We start from the raw sequence: 23,734 nt of genomic DNA, 5'->3' as shown, positions 1-23,734 counted from the left end.
GTCTTTTCTCCATTTTATTCCTTTTGCTCTTTTGCCTAAGATCAGTTGACTGTATTCGTGTGGATCTATTTCTTGATTCTCTATTCTTCTCTATTGATCTATTTGTCTGTTTTCACCAATACCATATAGTCTTAATTACTGTAGATTTATATGGTAAGTATTGAAGTCTGGTAGAATCAGTCCTATACTTTGTTCTTCAAAATTGAGTTGGTTATTCTGAGTCTTTTGCCTCTGCAAATAAACTTTAAAATCCACTCATCAATATCCACAAAATAACTTGCTGGGATTTTGGTTGAGAATGCATTGACGTTGTAGATAAATTTGGGAAGAACTAACATTTTGACAATATTGAGTCTTCCAATCCATGAACATGGAATATTTCCCTATTTAGTTCTTCTTTGGTATCTTTCATAGGAGTTTCATAGTTTAACCCATATATATCTTTTAAATTTTTTTACGTTTATGTATAAATTATGTATAATATTTCATTTTGAGGGAGATGCTAATGTGAAGGGTTTATGTGTTTTTTATTTCAAACTCTACTTGTTCATTACTGGTATATGGAAAGCAATTAACTTTTGTACGTTAGCCTTGTATTCTGCAATCTTATTATAATCATGTATTAGTTCCCAGAGTTTTTGGTCAATTTTTTTTCAGATCTCCACATAGATAATCATGTTATCTGCAAACACAGTTCTTCCCAGACTGTATACTTTTTATTTCCTTTTCTTGTGTTTTGTTTTTGCTTTTTGTATTAGCTAGGATTTCTAGATCAATGCTTAAAAGCAGTGGTGAGAGGGGACATCTTGCCTTATGTCTGATGTTAGTGGGAAAGCTTTGAGTTTCTCATTGGTAAGTATGATACTACCTGCAGATTTTTGTAGATGTTATTTATCAAGTTGAAATTTTTCCCTATCCCTAGTCTGTTGAGAATTTTATCAGGAATGAGTGTTTGGTTTTGTTATATACTTTTTCTGTATCTATTAATATGATCATGTGATTTTTCTTCATTAACTGTTGATATTGTGGATTACCTTAACTGATTTTCAAATGTTGATCCAGTTTTGTATGCTTAGAATAAATCCAACTTGGTTATGGTGTGTAATTCTTTGTTTATATTGTTGGATTCAATTTGCTTTTTTTTTTTTTGAGAATTTTTACATCTATATCCATGAGACATATTGGTCTGTAGTTTTTTTTTATAATGTCTTTGTCTGGTTTTGGTATTAGGTTAATACTTGCCTTATAGAATGAGTTAGAAAATACTACCTCTGATCCTATCTTCTGGAAGGTTTTGTAAAGAATCAGTATAGTTTCTTCCTTAAATGTTTGGTAGAATTTACCAGGATACCATCTGGACCTGGTGCTTTCTATTGTGGAAGGTTACTGATTATTGATTTAATTTCTTTAATTAATACAGATCTATTCAAATTGTTTATTCTTGTATGAGTTTTATATAGATATGAATTTCTGTTTTTGAAGATATTAAAGGAGGGCAGGAGGGCAGGCAGAGGCAGAGAGAGAGAGGGAGACTCAGGCAGGAAGCCCAATGTGAGACTTCATCCCAGGACCCTGGGATCATGACATGAGCTAAAGGCAGACACTTAACCCACTGAGCTACCTGAGCACCCCTGTAGATATGAATTTCTGACCTATATCATATTTCTTTTCTATGAGGAACTTGTTTTAATGTTTCTTGCAAGGCAGATCACTGGCTAAAAATGCCCTTGATTTTTTTTTTTTTCACTTGAGAAAGTCTTTATTTCTCCTTCACTTTTGAAGGATAGTTTTAAAGGGTACAGAATTCTAGGTTTGGTGGGGTTTTGTCTCAACCTCTTATATATTTCACTTCACTCTCTTCTTACTTGCATAGCTTCTAAGAAGAACTTGGATATAACTCTTTATAGGTAAAGTGTTTTTGTTTTGTTTTGTTTGCTGTGACTTTTTTCAAGATTTTTTTCTTTGAAAACTTTCTGAAGTTTGAACATGGTATGCCTAGGTGTAGTATTTTGGACATTTATCTTTCTTGGTGTTCTTTGAGTTTCTTGAATTTGTGGTTTTGTGTCAGACCTTAATTTGAGGAAGTTCTTATTCATTATTCCTTCAAATATTCTTTCTGTTTCTTCTTCTTGTATTCCCATTATACATAAGTTATACTCTTTGTAATTGTCTCATAGAGTTTGATATTCTGTTCTTTTTGGGGGGGATTTTTAAATTTGTTTTTGTGTGTTTGTGTGTGTTTGTTTACTTTTCTGTTTTAGGAGATTCTATTTTCATATTCTTACATGTAGACATTCTTTCTTCAGCCATGCCCATATACTAATGGGTCCATAAAAGGAATTCTTCATTTCTTTTTTTAAAAAACTTATTTATTTATTTATTAGAGAGAGTGAGAGAACATAAGCAGGGTGAAGGGCACATGAAGAGGGAAAAGCAGGCTTCTCACTGAGCAGGGAGCCCAACTCCGGGTTCAATCCTAGAACCCTGGGGTCATGACCTGAGCTGAAGGCAGATGCTTAACTAACTGAGCCACTCAGGCACCCGCATTCTTCATTTCTGTTATAATGTTTTTGATTTCTAGCATTTCTCTCTTATTCTTTATTTCCATTTCTCTGCTTATATTATCTCTCCATGTATATTGTCTACTTTTTCCTTTCAATTCCTTAGCAAGTTAATCATAGTCTTAAAAAATTCCTAATCTGATATTTCTGCCATTCTTGCTATATCTGACTCTGGTTCTGATGCTTATTCAGTCTCTCCAAAATGTGTTTGTTTTTGTTTTTGCCTTTTAGCATGCCTTGTAATATTTTGATGAAAGGTGGATATGATGTACCCAGTAAAAGGAAATTGGTCTTTCATAATGTACTTGAAATATGAAGAGAAGGGAAGCTTTCTCTAGTCCTATGATTAGGTTTCAGTCTAATGGTGAGCCTGTGCCCCTGGACTGTGAACTTCACCGGTGCTTCTTAGTTGCTTTTTCTCCCCACTCTCTTTTAGTGAAAGGATGGCTAGGGGGTCCTTGGGGAGATGGATATTTCCCTTCCCCTATGTGGAAGGCCAGAAGAGGCTAGAGCAGGACATTTTCCTTCCTCTGGGTAGACTAGGCTCTGGTAAAATAGTTTGTCCTAAGAGCAGATGTTCTTGAGAAGAATAGAGGAGTCTGGTGTATTTTAAGATGGTTCCTTTTTACCTTCCCTTGATAAAGTACCAGGAAACTTTAAAAAAAAAAAAAAGATTTCATTTATTTACTTGAGAGAGGGAGAGAGAGCACAGTGGAGGGGAGGGGCAAAGGGAAACAGGCAAGGGGAGAAGCAGACTCCCCACTGAGCAGGGAGCCCAACACAGGACTCGATCCCAGGACCCTGAGATCATGACTGGAGCCAAAGGCATATGGTTAACTGACTGAACAATCCAGGCACCTCTGTCCAGGAGACTTTTATCTGGTATTTACTGTGGGAATCTGGTCAAGCTCCTGGAGGTAAAACTCAAAAGCGTGGCAGTACATCTTTGTCTGGGTCCCCTGTAATTTCTCTGTCTTAGTCTCGTCCACAAAGAGTCTCCAATAATTCATTAATTACAGTTCAGGTTATCCTATCCTGGCACTGGTTTACATGGAATTTCTGCTCTGATAAATTGTGATTATTTGTATCTGCCTGTCTCTTCAGTTATGAGAAGCTATGGTTTGCCCTGTCACCTCCCTTTTCTGATGGACCTAAGAATAGTTGTTCATTTTCCAGTTTGGTCAGCTTTTCACTTGTTTTTAGGATGGAGTGGCTACTTGTAGCCCCCTTACATACTGGACTGGAAACTGGAAGTTCTTTTTTAGCCATTTTTAAATTATGTTCAATTTCTTAATGTTGAATTTTAGGAGTTTTTTGTATGTTTTGGATAATAGTTCCTTATTATATATGTCTTTGGAAGATATTTTCTACCTTTTTGTGATTTTCTTCTCATTTTCATTTCTTTTTTTTTAAATTTTATTTCTTTATTCATCAGACAGAGAGAGAGAGAAAGAGAGAGAGAGGCAGAGACATAGGGAGAAGGAGAAGCAGGCTCCCTGTGGGGAGCCTGATGTGGGACTTGATCCCAGGATCCTGGGATCATGAACTGAGCCAAAGGCAGACGCTCAACCACTGAGCCACCCAGATGCCCTTCTTCTCATTTTCTTAAGCAAATGTACAATATTAAGAAAAATCCTTTTTGCCCCTGGTAGCTGTGAGGTGGTCATAGTGAATGAACATTCTTTCAAAAGCTCATAACACAGATACATTCAGCTCTCAGATACATTCTTAGCATGAGAAGTTGGGTAAGCATTTTGAGATTTTTTGAGATGTTAAACTTCATTTTAAAATAATTTTAAAATTTAGTTCTGGAATAGAACTATCCACTTGCCCAGTATTCTTAGATTTGTGCTTGTATGTAATGCTCATGAGGTTCCATTTCTTCCTTCTCTTTTAGTGGGAAGCAAAGTTTCTAATATCTTCCCTCTGTTCTTTCAGGTCCAAGGACAGAGAGTTATGAGCAAAGAGCTCTTGGGAGCAGATATTAGCAGATCTAACCTACTTACACTAGGGCCTCATTGCATCTCACAATGGTAACTAGAAGTCAATTCCAGTTGCTGGTCTCTTGCAGCAATAACACTTGTGTTAAATGTTACCATTAAACTGATAACATGATTTTTATTATGCTTTGGCTTCTTCTGAAAGTTATTTATATCTAACTTCTATCAATTACATGGGAAAGTTTGTCAAAATAATGCTGTGCCATTTTCTTCATTTATTTTAGTAACTCCCCTCTCCAACTCATTGCAACATTAAGTTGAAACAAATAGAGTGGTTTACCTATTGAGTCTTTTGTCCTAGTATCCATGAAAAAGTTGAGATTTATTGGTCAGTTGGCTCCAGGATGCTCATCCCGTTCATATAGTGGGAAAGCTTTCAGGAAATCCTAACATTCTTTTGTTTCCTTTTCCAGCTTAAAACACAGACATACTGGATATCCTCCTAGGGTGAGAATTTCTTAGAAAATGAAAGCCATTTCTAATATTTGTGTCATATCAGATGAATTTAAATAGATTTCTCTAGGTTTGAGTGTTGATGACTCCACAGGCAAGAAAACCCTTGGATAGCATAGATGTTATAGGTTTAGAAAAGAAAGGCAATTTGATGAAAGATAAATTGAACTCATATTTTATTTCCTGTGACTACAAGATAAAAATATTTGCTGATAGAAGAGGATTACAACAAGAGCTATGAGCATCTTTTAGTATCAGTGCTTCTAACATTGAAAAGAGCATTGAAAACTTCTATGAGGCATGTCCTTAATGAAAGGTAACATGTTCTTGCTGGTTCATGCTTTATCAGGTGAAGAAAAACAGTTTAGCTCATGAAATGATAAAAGATATAATATTTATAATAACTTACATAATCAACCATGACAGACAGGATAATGCCCCACCCCAAGAATGTCCAGTATTAATCCATGGAATATGAATATGTTGGGTTCCGGGCAAAGCAGAATTAAGGTTGCTAATTAGCCGATCTTAAAATAAGGAGATTATCTTGGATTATCTGAGTGGGTCCAATGTAATCACAAGGGTCCTTAAAAGTGAAAGGTGGAGGCAAAAAAGAGAATCAGAAAAAAAGATGTGAGGATGGACAGGATCAGAGAGATGTTATGTTGCTGGCTTTGAAGATGGAAGAAGGGGACAATGAGTCAATGAAATGGGCAACCTCTAGAAGCTAGAAAAGGCAATTAAATGGGTTATCTCCTAGAGGCTCTTGAAAGGAACACAGTCCTGCTGATACCATGTGTTGGACTTCTGACCTATGCAACTATAAAATAATAAACTCGTGTTGCTTAAGCCACAAATTTGTAGTAATTTGTTGTGGCCGAAATAGAAAACTAATACAATACCAATAAAATTTTTGGTCTGTTGGAGAAGTTATTAAAAACACAATTTGTTAAAAACAGGGAATCCTTGTCAGAGAGATTGACTCCAAAAATCTAATGCTCATAGGCTACTCAAGGAAGCTGAAGATCAGGTGTTCATTCACCCTCATCTTTGTTCTGTATGGGACCTCATGCCCTGGTCAGCCATGGCTCACTTGGTCCTGGGAAGCATGGAAGGAAACAACGGACAGGGTTTAGCCTCAACAAGACAAACACTGTTACTCTTTTCTCTCTGTGACTATGCTATTGCTTTAGGTTAACCAGAAAAAAATCATTTGGTACTGTTTTAGAATTACACTCAACCCATAATCACTTGAGGGAAAATGGAAATAAGTTCCCTTCCTTCCTCGGTTGGTTGTCTTTGGCAAATCCTTATTTCTTTTTGCCAATGGACCCAACTTTCACCCAGCAGCACTGTGGGAATTCTCTGTGGGAACATGTGGTGACCGTAGAACCCTAGCTTAATGGGCTGGTAGTAATGGTTCTGTGAAGTAGACCCTGAAAGGATGCTGTCAAAAGACTTCACCTCAGGTCATAGCCAGCCTAGCTTTCTTTTCTTGAGATGAGATAAAAAAATGTTTCTATGAAGTAGCTTTTCTTTCTTTCTTTCTTTCTTTCTTTCTTTCTTTCTTTCTTTCTTTCTTTCTTTCTCCTTTTTAAAAAAATTTCGCTTGGCAAAGGAAGAGAAGACATGCAGTTATCCTTATTTTGTAGAAAAGGGTACCAAATTGCTCGGCAGCATTTGTTTGTTTGTTTGTTTGTTTGTTTTTAAATGTGCATTTGTTTGGAACCCACAAAATAAAACTGACAAAAAAACTCTGAAAGGCAAGGTACATATATCCTGAAGAATAACTGGAATATATTCCAGTTTTCAGTTCAGCTTTGACAATCTAAAGAAGTGGTCTTGACCATTTTCTAGCAGTTAGTGGGAGGGATTGATCACTAGCCCCTTTAGGAATTTGCTAGAAAACTATGGATCAGCCATATAGGAAAAAAAAATACGTCATCAAATTTGCATACTGTTTTAGGGGTTCCCAGACTTCCACAAGTTCATCTAAGAACCCTTCAGGCATAGGCTTCCCAGTATGGGTGATGGGACACAACATGTGGGTGGCCATTATGAGTCAGAGGAGCAGGGCATGGCTTCTGCCTTATATCAGTATGGGCCAGATATCTATGGTTCTGGAACTTAAATTCATTGATATCCTTCAAGTAAATTTAATGGTTTAAAAGACGTGTCTGAATCTTTAAAAAGGGCTTTTTTTGAGTTAATTTTGTTTTTCTTATCACTTTTCTCTTATTTCACATTCCCCCCCCCTTTTTTTTTTACCTGTCTGTGTATGTGTGTGAGCACATGTACATGTATGTGTGTGCACAGGAGAGAACTTAGCCCTTAAGAATGACATGTGAATTGATGCTATATTGAGGTTTTGTAGCACAGGGAAGAAGAGTGATCCTAAAAATGATGGGATGCCACAGCCCTACCTTCATATTCATTATATGAGGTTTTACATAACGTTTTTCCTCAGGTTCTTGATGAGCTCTGCAGTAGCACCTTTTAGTGTTTGGGGGAAAAAAACTGAGCCACAAGCTTGCACTGATTTGTTAGTAATGTATTAGTCCATTTTAAACCTAAGGCAAATCTTGATCCCCTTAACAGACTCTGTGGTTGTCTGAGCATTGGCCTCTCGCCACCCCAGACACACCCAATTTCTTCTGTTGTCCTTCATTGTGGCCACAGCCATGGTAGCATGCTAGCAAAATGTATTTGCAGTTGATTGTTTACAGTTGCTATGCACTAGAATTGGAAGGAGGAGATACTGATGAGCCACCAAGCTGTAGTGGTGGTTAATGGACCAAAAGGGAGAAATGGATGACAAGGACTTGGAATGGAAAAAAGAAGAAATCTTTTTTTTTTCCAGCAAGGTGGGAGACCCATCACATGTAAGGAATAATTTTAAATTTGGATGGAAGCAAGTTATAGCAAGAGGGATGTCTTGATTTTCATTCCCTGGAAGAACAGGGATTATAAACTCTTTGTCCTTTTGGTCTCCTCTTCAGACAGTTTTGGGTTGGGGCCAGGGGTGAAGGTATTATTCTCAAGGAAAATTTTATAACTGTGAGGCATTTTGTAACTGTGAAGTGCAACAGAAATACTAGGTACTCTTTGTTGCTAATGTTGCCTTGACTGTCTGGGACTATGATGGAGATAATGTGGAGCATTGCAAGGCATCAAAGATGCGGGGCCCTTCACACAAAGACCTAGAGGAGAGGACAGTAGCTCATTCTGGGTCTTTTTGTAACAATAGTAAAAGTGCCTAGAGAACCAGATCTTATGAGTGGAAAGCACATTGCTGGGTTCTGTGCTCAGTATTGCTGGCACCTTGCAAGAGAACAAAGAGTCTTTGACCTTTGTCTTCTCCTTAAATAACAAGCTCCATGGTGGTAAGAAGACCTTTCCAAAGTAGGCTTGGTGGCGATGACCCAGTTCTGAGGTCAGACTTGGGTGGAGAGTGCCTGCCGTGAAGGATATTATTTAGAGTGATTAAAAACAACCCTCTTACTGATCTGTGAATACAGTCCACAGTCTTCAAAGCTTCGTTGGTGTTCCAGACATCTGCTGGCTCTTTCACCCGTATCATTCTCCTGAGTCAAGGTCAGCTTCTGAACATTTTCCTCCTACCTGACCTGTGTTCCCATGGGTCAGTTAAAGAAAACCGCCTTGGGTGTTCATGGGCTGGGGTTTATTAGAGGAACAGAGACTCCAAGAGGCCCCAGAGTCAGCAGCTTCATGTGAGGTCTCGCTTCCCTCTCCTTCTTCCTCTCTGGTTATTCATCCATCCCCAGTAAGTGGCTTTCTCTCTATACCTTCCTCCCCTATTCCTTTCCTTTCTTTCCAGCAGGAGATGATATCAGTTCATTCATTTAACAAATGTTTACTAAGTGTATGCAAAGAACAGGCTTCATTGCTGGCTCAGGGGATATAGCAGTGAGCAAGATGAGAGAATGAATCCAGAGTCCTCACCATGGCCTCTCAGGCCCTCATGATCTGATGATCTGTCTCTGTTACCTCCATGCCTCAGCCCATTCTCTCCCCTTTACTTCATTGCTCCTTATTCACTGGTGTTCTTGATCATCTTGTCTGAATATCTTGTGTGAGGTAGCTACCTCGGACCCTCTTACCAAGTCTGATCAACCCTATCTGCTTTGTTTCTCTCCATTGTACTTTTCACTCTCTGACTTGGTATACATGCACTAATTATCATTTTATTGTTTACCTCCCCCCACTTCAATGTATGCTCCATGAAAACAGGACCTTTGGTTTGTTCACAGCTGTATCCCCAATGCCAAGAATAGTACCTGAATGTAAACCTTAACAAATATTCCTTGGTTGAGGACTAAATGACTAAAAAGATGACAGATTGAGCAAATGAATGAAAAACATAAGGTTTCCGACCTCAAAGAAGTTATAATCTAGTGCACTGGAGACAAAATTAATAAGATAACTTGAGCTTGTATGATCTGATAGCGACTCAGACTGTGTTCTAGAGTCTGACTGTCAGGGTTCAAATCTCTGCTCCTTTTATTAGCTGTGTCTTCAAGGGCAAATTACCTCAGCTCTTGGAGCCTCATTTTCTCATTTGTGAAATACGAGTAATAATAATATCTCATAGGATCATTGTGAGATTTAAATGAAACCATCCATATGAAGTGCTTAGCGCAGTACCCGGTGTGTGGTGCACACTCAGTAATTATTTTCTGTTCTTGTTATTGAGTCACGTGGTGGAATCAAGTGGAGGCTGAAAAGCTTCTCAGGATTGCCCCCATCCTGGTCTGCTGTTACTGAGCCTTTTCCATTGGGGAGTAAAAGTTCGAAAGTCTCCCCCAACCAGAGAGAGTGTCCCTGAGGACAACTTTATCTTAGGATTTCTTTGAACCACGAATACTTCTGTCCTCCCTTCAGACACATATTAAACATTTCATTTACCCAGATAGGCTCCAAACAATAATATCTGTCCCCTCTGGAAATAACTGTTTCCTGTTTAAATATCAGCAACCAGTTAAACATTATGCTTTTGTTTTGCTTTTTCTAGTAGTTTTTAGGCCTCAGTAAATAATTGCTTAAGACTGTGCTTAAGAGGCATCTGTAAATCTTTCTTTTGCCTTGTGATAGAGGGAAAAAACCATGTCAAAAGTCATTCTGACAATTTGTATTTTAATTTAAGTTTTATGAGTTACCATTTAAAGAAGGCTGGTTTCTCATTGGCAAGCCTTCTTAAGAGATTGAAGCTTTGATCTTAAATCCTGGGGAGACTTTGCAGAAATTGGAGGTGACATTGTTGACAGATTGGTCTGTAGCTATTCTACTGCCATTAATTAAACACACACACACCCCTTTTATTTACTCCCCTGGAGTAAATGAATTGAACTTGACTTTGGTTTTTGATGGGAAGCTATGAGAGGGTCCAGGAAACATCAAAGAAATGCTCTTAATCTAGTAAAACTAACTCTCAAATGACCTAGCTTGAACATTAAAGAGTTCTTGATTCCAGTGCTGGTCTAGTTTCTTTTCTATAAGGCGTTAATTCTCTTTAATGATTAGAAATATGCGGGGGCAAGTAATCATCCCCTCCCCATGAAATTCCAGAGGGTTACAGACTCTTTAATTTTATCTCACTCTGAATGTCTCCTTTGTAAAACTATATATACATTGTGGGGTTTCTTTGTCTTTTCATACTGCTTATACCTTCAAGAGCTCAGATTTAAGATCTTAAAACTTTATTTTTTTTTTTTTTTGCATTTCAGTTTTAGATTCAATCTTAGCTATCCTAAAGCTTTTTTTTTATGATCTTAGGCATTTAGGAATGAAGGCACGGATAGGTTATGACACTTGTATAAGCAAGAAATCCAAATGATGCCCTTGCAGTGACAAATCTAAGCCTAATAGTTGAGAAGTCTGTTTTCATATCTGCTTAGAGAACCCCACCAGACCGTTCATTTGCCCCCAACCAAGTAGCCGTCAGCATGTCTACTGGGTGCGCAGCACCATTTGAAGCACTAACGAGTAGTGAGCAAAAGAGAAATCTTTTTCTCATGGAGTTTGTGTTCTAATATAGTGAACACGGTAACTAAATTACACCATATGTGAGAAGGTGCTAAAGGCTGTGGAGGAAAATAAAGCAGTGCCATGAATGTTGGTCTTACATAGGGTGACCAGGGTAAGCCTCACTGATAAAGCGACATTTAAGCAGAGACCCACAGGAGATGAGGGAGGTGCTGGTGGCACAGGGGTGGGAAGAGGAGCACACTGATTCTGAGCCAGGAGGATGCCCAGATGTCGGTGGAGCATCAGGGAGGCCAGTGAGGCTGAGGGAGAGTGAGTGGGCATAGGAGACATGGTCAGACGCATGAGAGCAAGTTCTTTAGGGCTGCATGAGGAAGATATGACTTTGGCATTTCTTTGGAGTTGAAATAGGAGCTAGAGGAGCGTTCTGAGCTGAGCAGTGACATGGTGGGATTTACATCGTTCAGGATCTCTGTGGCAGCTGAGCTGAAGGCGGGAGACTGATTAGGTGGCTGTTGCATTGATCTAGACTAAAGGTAGTGGTAGTCTGAGCCAGGGTGGAAGTGATGAGAAGTGTTAAGATTCAGGATATGTCACAAAGGCAGAGCCCTAATGATTTCTTGGTGGATTGGGTGGAGGACAGCCTGAGCACCTGGACTGTGCATACTGCCACATGTGCCCTGCCTTCTTCCTGATGGTCCTCACTGGTCTCCAAAGTATTGTCAAGAAGCCATTCTGGTCCTGATTATGAATTTGTAGACACTCCAGTGGCTGAGTGAAATATCCCCTGGGGTCTTCTGAGCACACGTTCCAAACAGACAGTACCAGGTTAATTAATGAGACTGAACCTCATTCACCAGCATAAGTTGCTTAGTCCATTTCCACAGTGTCTGACTGTACCTGTGGCATCCCGTTCTCAGAGGAGACCTGTGATAGGTGCTCAAGTCATCACAACCAGCAGCTCAGCTCTGAGTCTGAAGAATGTGGAGAAAGAGCAGCAGAGTATGAGGAGCTAACATGAAGGCAAGGAAGAGGAAGACCAGGAAATTTTTAGTACAAACATCTCAAAAAGGAAAAGTATCAGGAACACATTTTTCCCTTTCCATCTCTTGTAGCTTCCAGCTGGAAGATAAAAGGTGCAGTATTTCCTGGATAACCAGAGAGAGAATTAATGAACTAACATGGACTATGACAAAAACAAAAAGATTAAGTCCCACGTTTAGTCACTGGGGGCTGGCAGGAGAAGAGATTATGGATCTCTCTAATCAGATAGGTGGAAGGTACAGTGACTCCCCCAGAGCCCCACTCTTCACTGCACTCACCCTAATCTTTCCTACTTACATAAACCACAAAGCCTGTTGTGAGTGAAGGTGAATACATGGTTCACTATGATGGTGGCCAAGGAGAAAGCCAAAAAATCTGTTTAGGAGAAATCTCATTTCCCACCCCTGCCTTGCTCACATGAGGCTGAAAATCTTAATCTAAGTTCTTATCTCCGGAAGAGCAAAGGGTGGCTCTGGAAGCCCTCTAAATAACAGGTGCAGGCAGAATGAAAAGGAATAGGGAGGGTGGAGGCCCGTGGAAAATAGGTTTAAGAGGCCAAGAAGTCCATAAGGCTGATGAGCTCCGGAGAGGAGCTGGTAGATGGGAGGGGGGCTGATGCCTCAGGGAGCAGCCTGGAACCTACTGGGATAGGGTGATAGGGAGACCAGATGGGCTGGCATTCAGTCAAACCAGATGGTGGGCTTTTATTTCTAAAAGGATTTGTAAATCCTAGGAACAAGGAACATAAGGGTACTGGGGCCTTTAATCCCATTAGTAGAAGACAAAAGTGTTCCTTTTAAAAATGTAAACCCACCAATTATAGAATTTCTATGATCAAAACTTTGGGACAGAGTACCAGCTTGTGAGATACCAAGGAATCTCTGGATTCTTCATTCAGGGGAAGAAAAACTGCAAAAATTTGTCAGGGCATTCATTATAAGTTCATAAAAAGAGTCCTCCTCGAGAATTTAAAGTGTAAACTTGCAACCAAACAAAATGTGATATATTTGTATGAAATAGGCTTGCTTACATATGGGGTTGGAAGAACAGCCAACTGTAATTAGGGGCCAATTAATTATTTAGTAAATTTTGAGTTTTTTAATGAGACACATTTTAAAAATGTAAGCACCTATTGTTTCTAAAAAATCATCCTCCTGTGTCCCCTTCCCCAGTTGCCAGCCTCCATGTCCCCACAGCTGCTCTCCTCATTTCATGAAAATCCTGTTCATCAGTCTTTGTCTCAGCTATTCCTTGAGTGTCCAGAATTACTTCCACGACCCTTCTCCAACAGGACTTACCCTCAAGGAGACCAGACTCATAACATAGCATGGAGTCGTCATTGTGTGCTTATTTTAGCTTAAGTGTGAAAGCTACGCAAGCAGAGCCATGTTAACTTCAGTAGGTAGAGCAGAGAGGCAGGAGTGTAGGGTTGGGTGCTCCAGCCCATGACGGATGTACCATCTTTGAGCCATTTAATACCAGATCTTCCTGCTAAGAGGAAAAGCCTAATTTCATCTAAAGGATTTCAAAGAAATATCATATATTAAGAGAAAGTTTTAAGTGGTGTGATTCATTGTGAAATCACTTTTTTGTCTAGACTCTACATATACCCATTAAGCAAATATCACACAATATCAGTTTTTGATGTTATTTCATAAATATTTCTTTCCTCAATTACTCCCGAATCGTGGAACTGTTACCTCATTTGAGATAGAATAGAGTTGCGTCCCCCCACCACTGACTGGGTTTTTTTGTTTGTTATTATCTGTAAAGGTATGGAAACCTGACAAGCCCAAACTGTGAAGAAGATGGAAGCCCGAGTTCATCGGAGTCTAAGACGGTGATCAGGAAGTAAGTGTGTCTTTTCTATGCATTACAAGCTCTTAGCGAAGACTTATTATCCTAAAAGAATGTGATTTAAGAGTTTTTAAAAATTCCTTTCTAATGTCATTTTTCCTACCATTGAATTATTTTTTGACTATCCAGTGATGGTCCTTTATTCATCCACTAAAAATATATCAGGCCCCTACCATGTGCCAGGCCCTATGCTAAAGGAAACAGCTGTGAACAAAATAAGTAAATCTCAGCTCTTAGGACGTTTGTATTTGAGCAGAGACAAAGAATCCACACACAAAAAAGAATGAAGTAGGCCAAGGGGGCTAGATCCTAGATCCTGATGGAGACTTTGATTCACATAGGGTACCAAGAATGGGATTTCTGATCTGGTGACACTGGCACAGAGTCCTGAATGGGGTGCAGGCTGGGCTTATTGAAGATCCAAGCAGGGGAAATAAAGACAAAGTTGTGAGGCAGGAACAGGGCTGGAGAAACAGTAGGCAGCTGAGTGGGACTAGAGCAGAGTGCATGAAGTGACAAGTGCTAGGGGATGAGACGTGTAAAGCAGTGGGGGTCCCAGATCACATGGGGACTCGAAGGCCTTGGGCAGGATGTTATATTATATTCTAGGGGAGATAAGAAGCTTTTAGAAGGTTTTGAGGAGAGTGGTGTTATGGCCTGGTTTATATTTCATTATTTGCTCTGGCTCTACATGGAAAATAGACACTGGCAGTTGGATGGAGCAAGAGTAGCAGCAAGGAGCCTGGTTAGGACCCTCACAAGGATCCAGGCAGGGGATGCTGGTAGCATGGACTTGAGGAGGAGGAGGAAGAGGAGTGGTGGTGGCAGTAGTGGTAGTAATGGTGGTGGTGGTGGTGGTGGTAGTACTAGTAGTAGTAGTAGGTGGTGGTGGTGGTGGTGGTAGTGCTGGTGGTAAGTAGTAGTAGTAGTAGGTAGTGGTGGTGGTAGTAGGAGGAGGAGGAGGAGACGGTGGTGGTGGTGGTGGTGGTGGTAATAGTGGCAGTGGTAGTGTTATTAGTATTGATAGTAGTAGTAGTGAATGTAGAAGTAACTTGTAGTGGGAAGAGCCTCTGCAGAGATCTTAAAGGTATTGCTGGCAGGTTGAACTGATGAAGCGGATGGGGCATATGAGAGAAAAAGAGGAGGTTCAGATACCTGCAAGGGTCATGGTGTGAATAATTGATAGAATAGAACCTTGTTTTTATGAGATAAGAAAGACTGGTGAGGAGGAGCAGGTGTGGTGGGGAGCATGTGTCAATAATTTCATCTTAAACTAATTTTGAGACAATTAGGTGAGTCTAGAGTTCAGGGAGAAGTCTGGACTGAGGTATGAATCTGGGCACCCTCACTTTATACATGGTATTTAAAGCTATGGAGCTGGGCATGCCCTACTGGGAACAAAGGGTATAGAGCAGAGGAAGATCCGAAGACTGAACCTTAGTTTCTTCCACTGTTTAGATTAGGAAAATAGAAGGTCCAGCAAGAGGAGACTGGAACAGAGGAGCTAGCGGGGAATGAGAAGAAAGAAGTAGTTGTGTCTAGAAGACAAGTGAAAAAGGAGTTTTGGGGGGACATGACCAACTATGTCTAATACTGCTCATACATCAAGTGAGAGGCACCTGGAAGAGACTACTGCTTTTACAACCTGTTGGTCTTTGGTCCCCTTGACAAGTGCAGTTTTGGTAGATGGAGGTATGGGCTAAGAGAAGACAGGAGTTGGGGGCAGGGGTACCTCGGTGTCTCAGTGGTTGAGCATCTACCTTTGGCTCAGGTCATGATCCTGGGGTCCAGGGAGCCTGCTTCTCCCTCTGCCTATGTCTGCCTTCTCTCCATGTCTCTCATGAATGAATAAATCAAATCTTTTTTTTTTTTTTTTTTTTTTAAGAGAAGACGAGTTTGAAGGAGTTTTCCTGTAAGAGAAGAGAAATAGGCTGGAGAACGATCTGGGGCAAAATTTTTCATTTTATATGTGTTTCTTAAAACTGAGTGATAGTTTAATCTGATGAGAATAATCTAGGAGACACTGAAGAAAAATCCATGATGCAGGGGTGCAGGCCATTATAGGAGTGATGTTCTTGAGTAGATGGAATATATGCCAGCGTGCTCGAAAGAAGTCTTACTAATTTTTCATCTTGGGGCCAGAAGTCTGGGTGGTAATCCTGTGGAATATTTTAACTCCTCAGAGAATTTGCTGATGGGATCCTTTCTTCAGAAGCCAAGGATGTGAAGGTTAGAAAATTGAGTATCTTTTTAAGTCCTTAGTTAGGTAGTTTTATTATTTTATTGAATGGATCATAACCTTCCAGAAAATCAGACACACCAGTGTAGATATTTGAATGTCAAATGCAAGATGTGGTAAGTGGAACAAATACTTTTATTCTTAGAGGAATTGGGGAGGCTTCTTGGAGGAGTTGGCATTTAAGGTAGACTCTGAAGGAGGGTGAAGATTTTGGTGGTAGAGCCATCCAAGCAGGGGGACTTGTAGGACCAAATCAGGGAAATGCAGTATATGACACTTTGGGAATAACACAGAATTGGTATAGCCACTTCATGATGGCATATGTATCAGGTTGAGGGGAATTGTAGAGCTGAAGCTATCCTGAAGGGGGTTAATTCTTCCAAGAGCAGTAGCGGTCAGCCCTGCAAAGTTTCTGTAGGATGGAAACAGTATAATCACAGAGGTGAGGTGAGGGGATGGATTAGACTTGCGGCCTGCTTACTTAGAGTGAGGTACGTGGGCCAGTAGCATCGGCACCACCTGGGAGCTTGTTAGAAATGCAGAATCTGGACCTAGATTAGAACCTGCCATTTCAGTTAAGATCCTTGAGTGATCCCCATGCACTTTAAGATTTGAAACTCATAGGATTAGAGAGGTTTTGTTGTTAATTGTGTTGATCTGTGAAAACTTACTGAAATAATATTTTTTTTGAAAAGACCCCTTTCATCAAGAGTCCTTTTAAGCATATACAAAAGGAGAATTGAGTGGCCAGCTTGTCAAATGTAACCTCCACCTGTGACCAGATTCAGAAATAAGTGTATTGTTCCCCACACATTTTGGGATTGAGTTACATCTGGAGCTACCATTCAACTAGCCACCTGAACTCGCCAAGGAGAGTAACAGTCTGAAAAAGATCCAGAGCTTTTCTGTTTCCCAGGGGGTGTTTTGAGATTAAGTAGGTTTCTGGGAAGTGGCACGTTAAAGGAAATTGGTTTGTACCCTGGATATGAAGAATCACGCTCATTATTTTAAAGTCCTATTATACAGTTTTATTCAGCTTCATTGTACACCAGGAACAGTGCGATGTGGGTGAAACTCCAGGATAAGCTGTTTTAAAGGGCTTTCCAGTTTTAAGCATATGAGTCCTTCACAAAGAGCTTCACAGAGAGCTCCCGGAGGGGTCCATCATCTGGGGACAATGGTCCTTTCCTAAAGCCTCACAATGGATTGGTAGAAAGTTCTTGACCCTTTCCCTCAGACTGACTTGGCTTTTAAAAAAAACTATGCCTGATGAAAATACACCACTTTATCTTATAATGGGCCGTTCTGTCCTACGAACACTGGAATGCTAAAATCCCTTCTCTCAGCTGACCTCTTTCTTCCTCGCGTTTTCCTTCTTTCTTGCCGCTTCCTCCCCACCCTCCCCCCATTTCCCCTTTTGGTATGTTTCATCCCATTTCACCATTACTGTTTTGCTGTCTTTTTTTCTGGAGTTACCCTTCTCCTGATCATTTCTGGGGCTGGCTAGGGTCACTGCTCCATCTTTCTGAGAGGGAATCAGGGTAGCACCTTCATTCCATATGTGACCTATCGAAAGTTCCTCCACCAGCCCAGAGCTCTGGCATCTGCCATGGGGCCACGACCAACCGAAGGCTTCCTGATGGCTGGTGCATGTGTAGGAGATTGAGCTCTATGGCTGTTCTCAATGCACTGATTTTGTCCCCTGGGGGTATTTGGCAACATCTGGATTTTTGTTGTCTTAACTTGGTGGCAGAGATGGTATTGGCACTGTCACTCCCCAGCCAGATGACCCAGTCACTTCACTTCTCAGTTTCAGTTTCTTGACCTTATAAATGAGTGCTTTGAATGTAGGATCTCTGGGTTCATTTCATGTATAATGACCCCTGGGATAAGATTTTTTAGTTTTCTCTTCATATTTTCAAAAATGAAAGTGAATATCAGAAACCAAGATATGGCCCAAATATTACACTGAATTTTTGAGAGGTACCCTTGACTGCTTTTCTTTGATCAGAGAGGCTGTGCAACCAGTTTCGATAAAACAGGAAAACAAAGCAGACATCTTCTTTGATTTGCCTGTTATTAGTCCTGACATCACAGCTGCTCATTGTGATTCTCAGTACAGAGATGAGGAGAAGAGAGGGGGGCAAAGTGCCCATTGTTCTCCTTTGCTGTGAATCTGTCTTCTTGTGATTTCAGGTGGGAAACAGACAGCAGGAATTCAGTAACTTTTAAGGAGTAAACATCCTGTTTTAGGACAGATGCCTTCAGTTTTGCAGATAGGGTGTGGTGTGGGTGGAGAATCACTGCTGGGCTTAACCTCGAACAGAAAAATCCTCAACTCTTGTTTGGTTTTTCAGTTTTTAATGTAAAGCATAAAGCAAGGCTAACATTTCATATAGGGTTCCAAATTCCAAGATAACAGCCTTCCTTGTATTTCTAAATATGGATCTAATCAACCTTTAAGAGGATAAAAGAACTTAGAAGAAAGAAAATGGGGAAGTACAGATGGAACAGTTGAGATGAAAGATTGGTTTCTGGTGTCTTGGACCACAACTGACTAGTGTTCTTCATGAATTTCAAAAACTATCAGATTGTCCTGTGACTCCCACTTGTAATTCCAGCCCTGAGTGTTCCTGGTTCAGGCTTTGTGCAATATTCAGGGATCTTTAAAGTCATCTAGCCAAAACAAGAATTCCTTCGGTTGCAAGGAATTCAGCTTCCAAGGCTTCTAGATGTTGGAATCTGCCACATAGCAATTTCTGATGTTAGTGCTAGGCTGTTGTATATAATAAAGCATACCAGGTTTATTTCTACAATCCCTAGACTTGCCACTATTTGGAAATCAGGAAACTCACTTCCTGTGACAGGAGAAAACATCTCTGCCCATATTCATTCTACCTATGCCCTTTTCGTCCTTCCTGCTGACACTTTTACATGATAAAATGCTGTCTGTTTAGAATAATAAAATCAGAACCAGATGGAAAAGGAAACTTTCCCTAGTGCAGATTTATTATAATCATTGAATTCAGAAGTGAAGAGAATATAAAGAAGGGATATTAACCGTACAGAAACTTGACGCCATGAATCTGCATTCTCTGAAATTAGAATACTATCTCTATCTATCTATCTATCTATCTATCTATCTATCTATCTATCTATTATCTCTATCATATCTATCTATCTTATATACTTTATTTAAAGAGCTTTAAGACTCTTCAGGAAATGGCACTTTTTAATTTCTTTCCATTAATGACTATTGTAATGTCAAAATAGTTCTGTTTCCTTTTCTTTTATTGATTCTCTTCACTTCCTTTCTGGAGTGCTGTGTTTTGTTTTCTCAAACTTTTATACCACAGCAGTGCTTTAAACTGTTGAAATCATTCTGCTTTCATCTCTGCACATTCAGACAATATGAATGTTGTTTTTGTAATCTTTTCCCAGAAGCTGTAAATAGTGGCACTAGATTTCAGAGTCACCGGTAAAGAATCATACAAATAGTAGTAAATCCAAGACATTGAAACCACTTTAAAGAAAAGGGACGTGGATTAAAGAAGTCTGGCTATGATTCCTTAATGCCTGAGAAACTTTACAGTGGAAAGTACTGAAAAAATCTTCCCAGAGAGTTTGCAATCAATATTCATTCCAACAAACCCAAATACCCTAAGAAAGCGGTGGAAATTAATCTGGCTATTTCAACAAAAATAGGGCAAAGAAAAATAGGGTAAAGAACAGAGCAAAAAATAAGTTTTAAAACTTGAAATTTAAAAGAATGAAAGGCTATATGTGAAAGGAATATTTTTAAAAAGTAAAAGCAGAATGAAAGAAGAAATGGAGAAGTAATATGCTACACAGGAGAGCCAGGTATTTTTAAAACATCCGTACTAGACAAAGAAAAGTAGAAATTATAGTCTTAAAAGTCATCAGAATCTTGAATCAGAATTGTGCCTTTAAGGGAAGAGAGTAGATTCCCAAGCAGAAATCAGTTTTCTAAAAATTAAGGAGGAGTAAAACAATGCCAATGATCAGTGGTTCAGAAGGAAGAAAAATCAGTCCCCTAAGAATCTCTTGTGGTTCTTGAAGTGTTAGGGAGCGGCAAACAGGCATCCCCGACCAGACGCTGTCACTCGATTGACCCTGTAGCCTTGCAGATGATGCCAGTGATGATACCACCAGCACCACCCTGGCCACCGCCCCTGTCTGCAATTTTTGGAGTGCTTACTAGTGTGAGGCCTTCTGCTAAGTGCTTTGTGTCTCCTTTTACTATCACAGATTTGCTGTGAGATGTTTTCCTCATTTTATAGGCATGTAAATGAAAGCTCCAGAAAAGTTACATACTTTGACTAACATCAAGCAGCTGGTTAAGCAAGCTCTGGTATTTGAACTCAGGTCCAGGACCCGGGCTTCTCACCATTTTACTCTTGGACCTGCCATTTCAGAAGGGTATGGGGATCTCAGGTGGTTTCCCAGCCCACATATGCCTAGGTCACAGTAATCCAGTTGCTGCCAGAAGTACATGAAGAGCTGAGGTATATTATCACTGTCATGACATTATTTTAGCTTGTTAGCATCCTGGCATCTTTTAATTTGGGAGTATTTACTTTGCCCTGTGTTGTTTTGCCTGACCTTATTACTGAATGGACATCACGAGCCAGGTCCCCAGACAGCTGTTAGAAATGGAGAAGTTAGGCTTGTTTCCTGGGGAAGGAGATGGGTTTCAGAATGTGAGGAAAGAAGAAGGAAGATCAGATTAGTCAGGCCCATCGATCTGAGTGCCTGCTTCCTCTTCTTGGGGCCTTATCGCACGTGTCCTTACCAACTTACCAACTTACTCCATCCTAATGGTGGAAAATGTAGAAGGCCTCAGCAATTTTTTCATTAGAGGGCCATTTATAACCTCAAAATGCCTGCCTCTGACTGTGAGGAATCAGAAAATATGGAGCTACAGAGGTCCCTGAGAAATAATTTTGGTGAGAGTGGCAGCGTCCCTTTCTAATAGCAATAGCTAGAATGCATTGATGCTTGGTAGGAATGGTCCCTGTCTTAAGTACTGGATATCCTTTTATTATTCCCATAATAACTCTATGGTATTACTCCTCTCTTCCAGATAAAGGGTCTGAGACATAGAGAAGTTAAGGAGTATGTCCAAGGTCACATGGGGGATAGAGGAAAGCTGAGCTCTAAACCCAGGCCTTGCCCTCTATGCTCAGTGGCCTCTTCTTCTTTCCCTGTGATAAAAATGAGATGATTTCTCATAAGAATGGAGGTCAGACCCTCCTGTTCATGCTTTTCTTCATAAAATTAAGCTGCTTTTCACAAGTTTTAGATTTATGTCAAAATTGAACAGATAGTACAGGAGAGTTCCCATTTACCTCCCTCACGGATTCCCCTACTGCTTTTATGTGACTATAGTATATTTGGTATAATTAATGAACCAGTATGACACATTGTTAACTGAAGTCCATAGTTTATTCAGATCTCCCTACTTTTCACCTCATGTCCTTTTCCTGTTCCAGGATCCCATCAAGGATACCATATTATATTTAGTTTGTCATATCAACCTACGTTCTTCTTGGCTGTGAGTTTCTCGAACTTTTCTGCGTTCCAGTGACCTTAATGGTTTTGAGGTCAGTTATATTGTAGGATAACTCATCTATTGGAATTTTTCTCATTACTAGACTGATATTTTTCTCATAATTAGACTGAACTTACAAGTTTTTGAGAGTAATACTAGAGAGGTAAAATGCCACTCTTCTCACATAGTATCAAGGATACCTATGATCAACATGATGTATGACTGTTGTTGGCCTTGACCACCTAGCTGTAGTAGTAGTTTTCAGATTTCTCCATGGAAAACATCTTCCCATACCATATTGTTTGGAAGGAAGTCACAGTGCATAATCCCCAATTAAAGAGTGAGGAGTCATGCTCCCCCTCTGTTAGGGTAAAGTATCTAATCAATATATTTGGAAAACTACTTCTTGGGACATTTGTTTCCCCTATTTATTAATTTATTTAATCATTTTTTTCAGTATAGACTTGGTGGTTTTTTTTTTTTTTTTTTTTGCTTTGGGCTATAATACAGTGCTAGTTTATTTGTTACTCAGATTATTCCAGTTTGGGGCATTGGCCATCTCCTCTTCTTCAAGGAGATCTGGTTCTTTTCATTGCAGACTGGTATCAGAAACCAGGATCTGGGTGCTAGGTGTACTCACTACTGCTCACTATTTCTACTCACTACTACTCACTTTTTAGCCTTCTCAGCTAATAGGCCTATAAGATTTATGTTTACACTAGTTATGTGAATACACACATCTAGGAATATTTATGTATAACCATCTGCATCTATATTATGTTAAACATCATGAGTTCTTACCAATGTCTCCAACTGTAATCCATTATCACATAGATCGTTCTAGCCTGCTCCCGTTGCCTATTTGTAAATTCCTATTTGTAGAGAAAAGTGGCTTCTACCATCTACTACACGTTAACTGACTTGTTTTAGTTCCAGGGTACATGTATAGCAATATCAGAGTTGTCAACTCATACCCTGTGGGAAACTTTATCAACTAGAGTATGATGCTTATGTGTAGTTCCTTTTGCCTTTTGTCCTTAGTCTTATAGATGGCCATTCTTCTGTTTTAAAATAATAAAAAATAGCTAATATTTTTTGAGCACTCACTATATCCTAGGAACTATTTTAAATACTTTGCATGTATTATCTCTTGGCCTCACAATCCTACAAGAGGGCATTGATTACTGTACCCATTTTATAGGTGAGGAAGCTAAGGCATAAAGAGGTTAGCTTGCTGCTAGTGAGCCACAGACCTAGGGCCCCAGCTAGGCCCTCCAGAGACTGTTTAGCCACATTGGTTGTGCTGTTCACGAAAAAGCAGACATTTCAGAGCCCTCTTAGTTTTTTTTCCTTTTCTAATGGAGTGCAGACACTGACACACACAGTAAGGTTTGGTGACATGGGGTTAGGTCTATGCACAATAATTCTCTTCAGTTTCTGTAAATTTGCCGCCAGATGCTGGGACCTGCATATCTAGTTTGGGACAGGTGTATAAATGCTCTCGACTTTGGGTAATTGGTTTTGGGCTCATCTCCTACTCTGGGCCCTTCCCCACCCATATTTACTCTGAATTTCTGTGTGTCCTCTCTATCACAATCTTCCTTTCCTCCTCTTCCTCCTCCTCCTCATTCTGGCCTCGGACCTTTTTGTCTTTAACTGCCTCCTGGCCTCTCGCTGGCTTCTGTGCCCTGTACTTGCCTGCTGCTTAGCTCTGACCCCGAGCCCTGTTTGCATTTATTTCCCTGAACCTCTCCTAATCCCTCTTTCACTTTCACTCCCAGAGTTCTAATCCCTGCTCAGCCTCTGCACCAAAATACACAGTGGAAATTGTACAGGAGAGCAATGCGAGATGACCTTGACAAGTCCAGATAGTCATGTTCCCATTTTTTCCAAGATTTTTCAGGGGGAAAAAGAAAGGAAACAAATTCTCCGTACCTTCTTTTGTTTGTTCCTGTCAGAGAGACCATCTTGCCAGGGGTCTCAGAGACAGGTTTCTCAGAAGAGG

General features: G+C 40.0%; 1 protein-coding gene across 3 annotated transcripts in view; it reads left to right on the top strand.

Annotated features, from left to right (window-relative positions):
• RGL1 (ral guanine nucleotide dissociation stimulator like 1) overlaps nucleotides 1-23,734 on the top strand; it is a 248,494-nt gene that overhangs the window by 173,635 nt on the left and 51,125 nt on the right. For all 3 annotated transcript variants that reach the window (XM_077901969.1, XM_077901966.1, XM_077901968.1), the window contains one exon: nucleotides 13,835-13,912. In XM_077901969.1, the coding sequence (XP_077758095.1) occupies nucleotides 13,835-13,912 (78 nt within the window). The remainder of the gene's footprint in view (nucleotides 1-13,834; nucleotides 13,913-23,734) is intronic.

The sequence above is a fragment of the Canis aureus genome, chromosome 6 (genome assembly GCF_053574225.1).
Source record: "Canis aureus isolate CA01 chromosome 6, VMU_Caureus_v.1.0, whole genome shotgun sequence".
In the NCBI taxonomy this organism is placed as follows: Eukaryota; Metazoa; Chordata; class Mammalia; order Carnivora; family Canidae; genus Canis; species Canis aureus.
The sequence above is the reverse complement of the archived record's forward strand: the minus strand, read 5'-3'. Positions and strand labels throughout refer to the sequence as shown.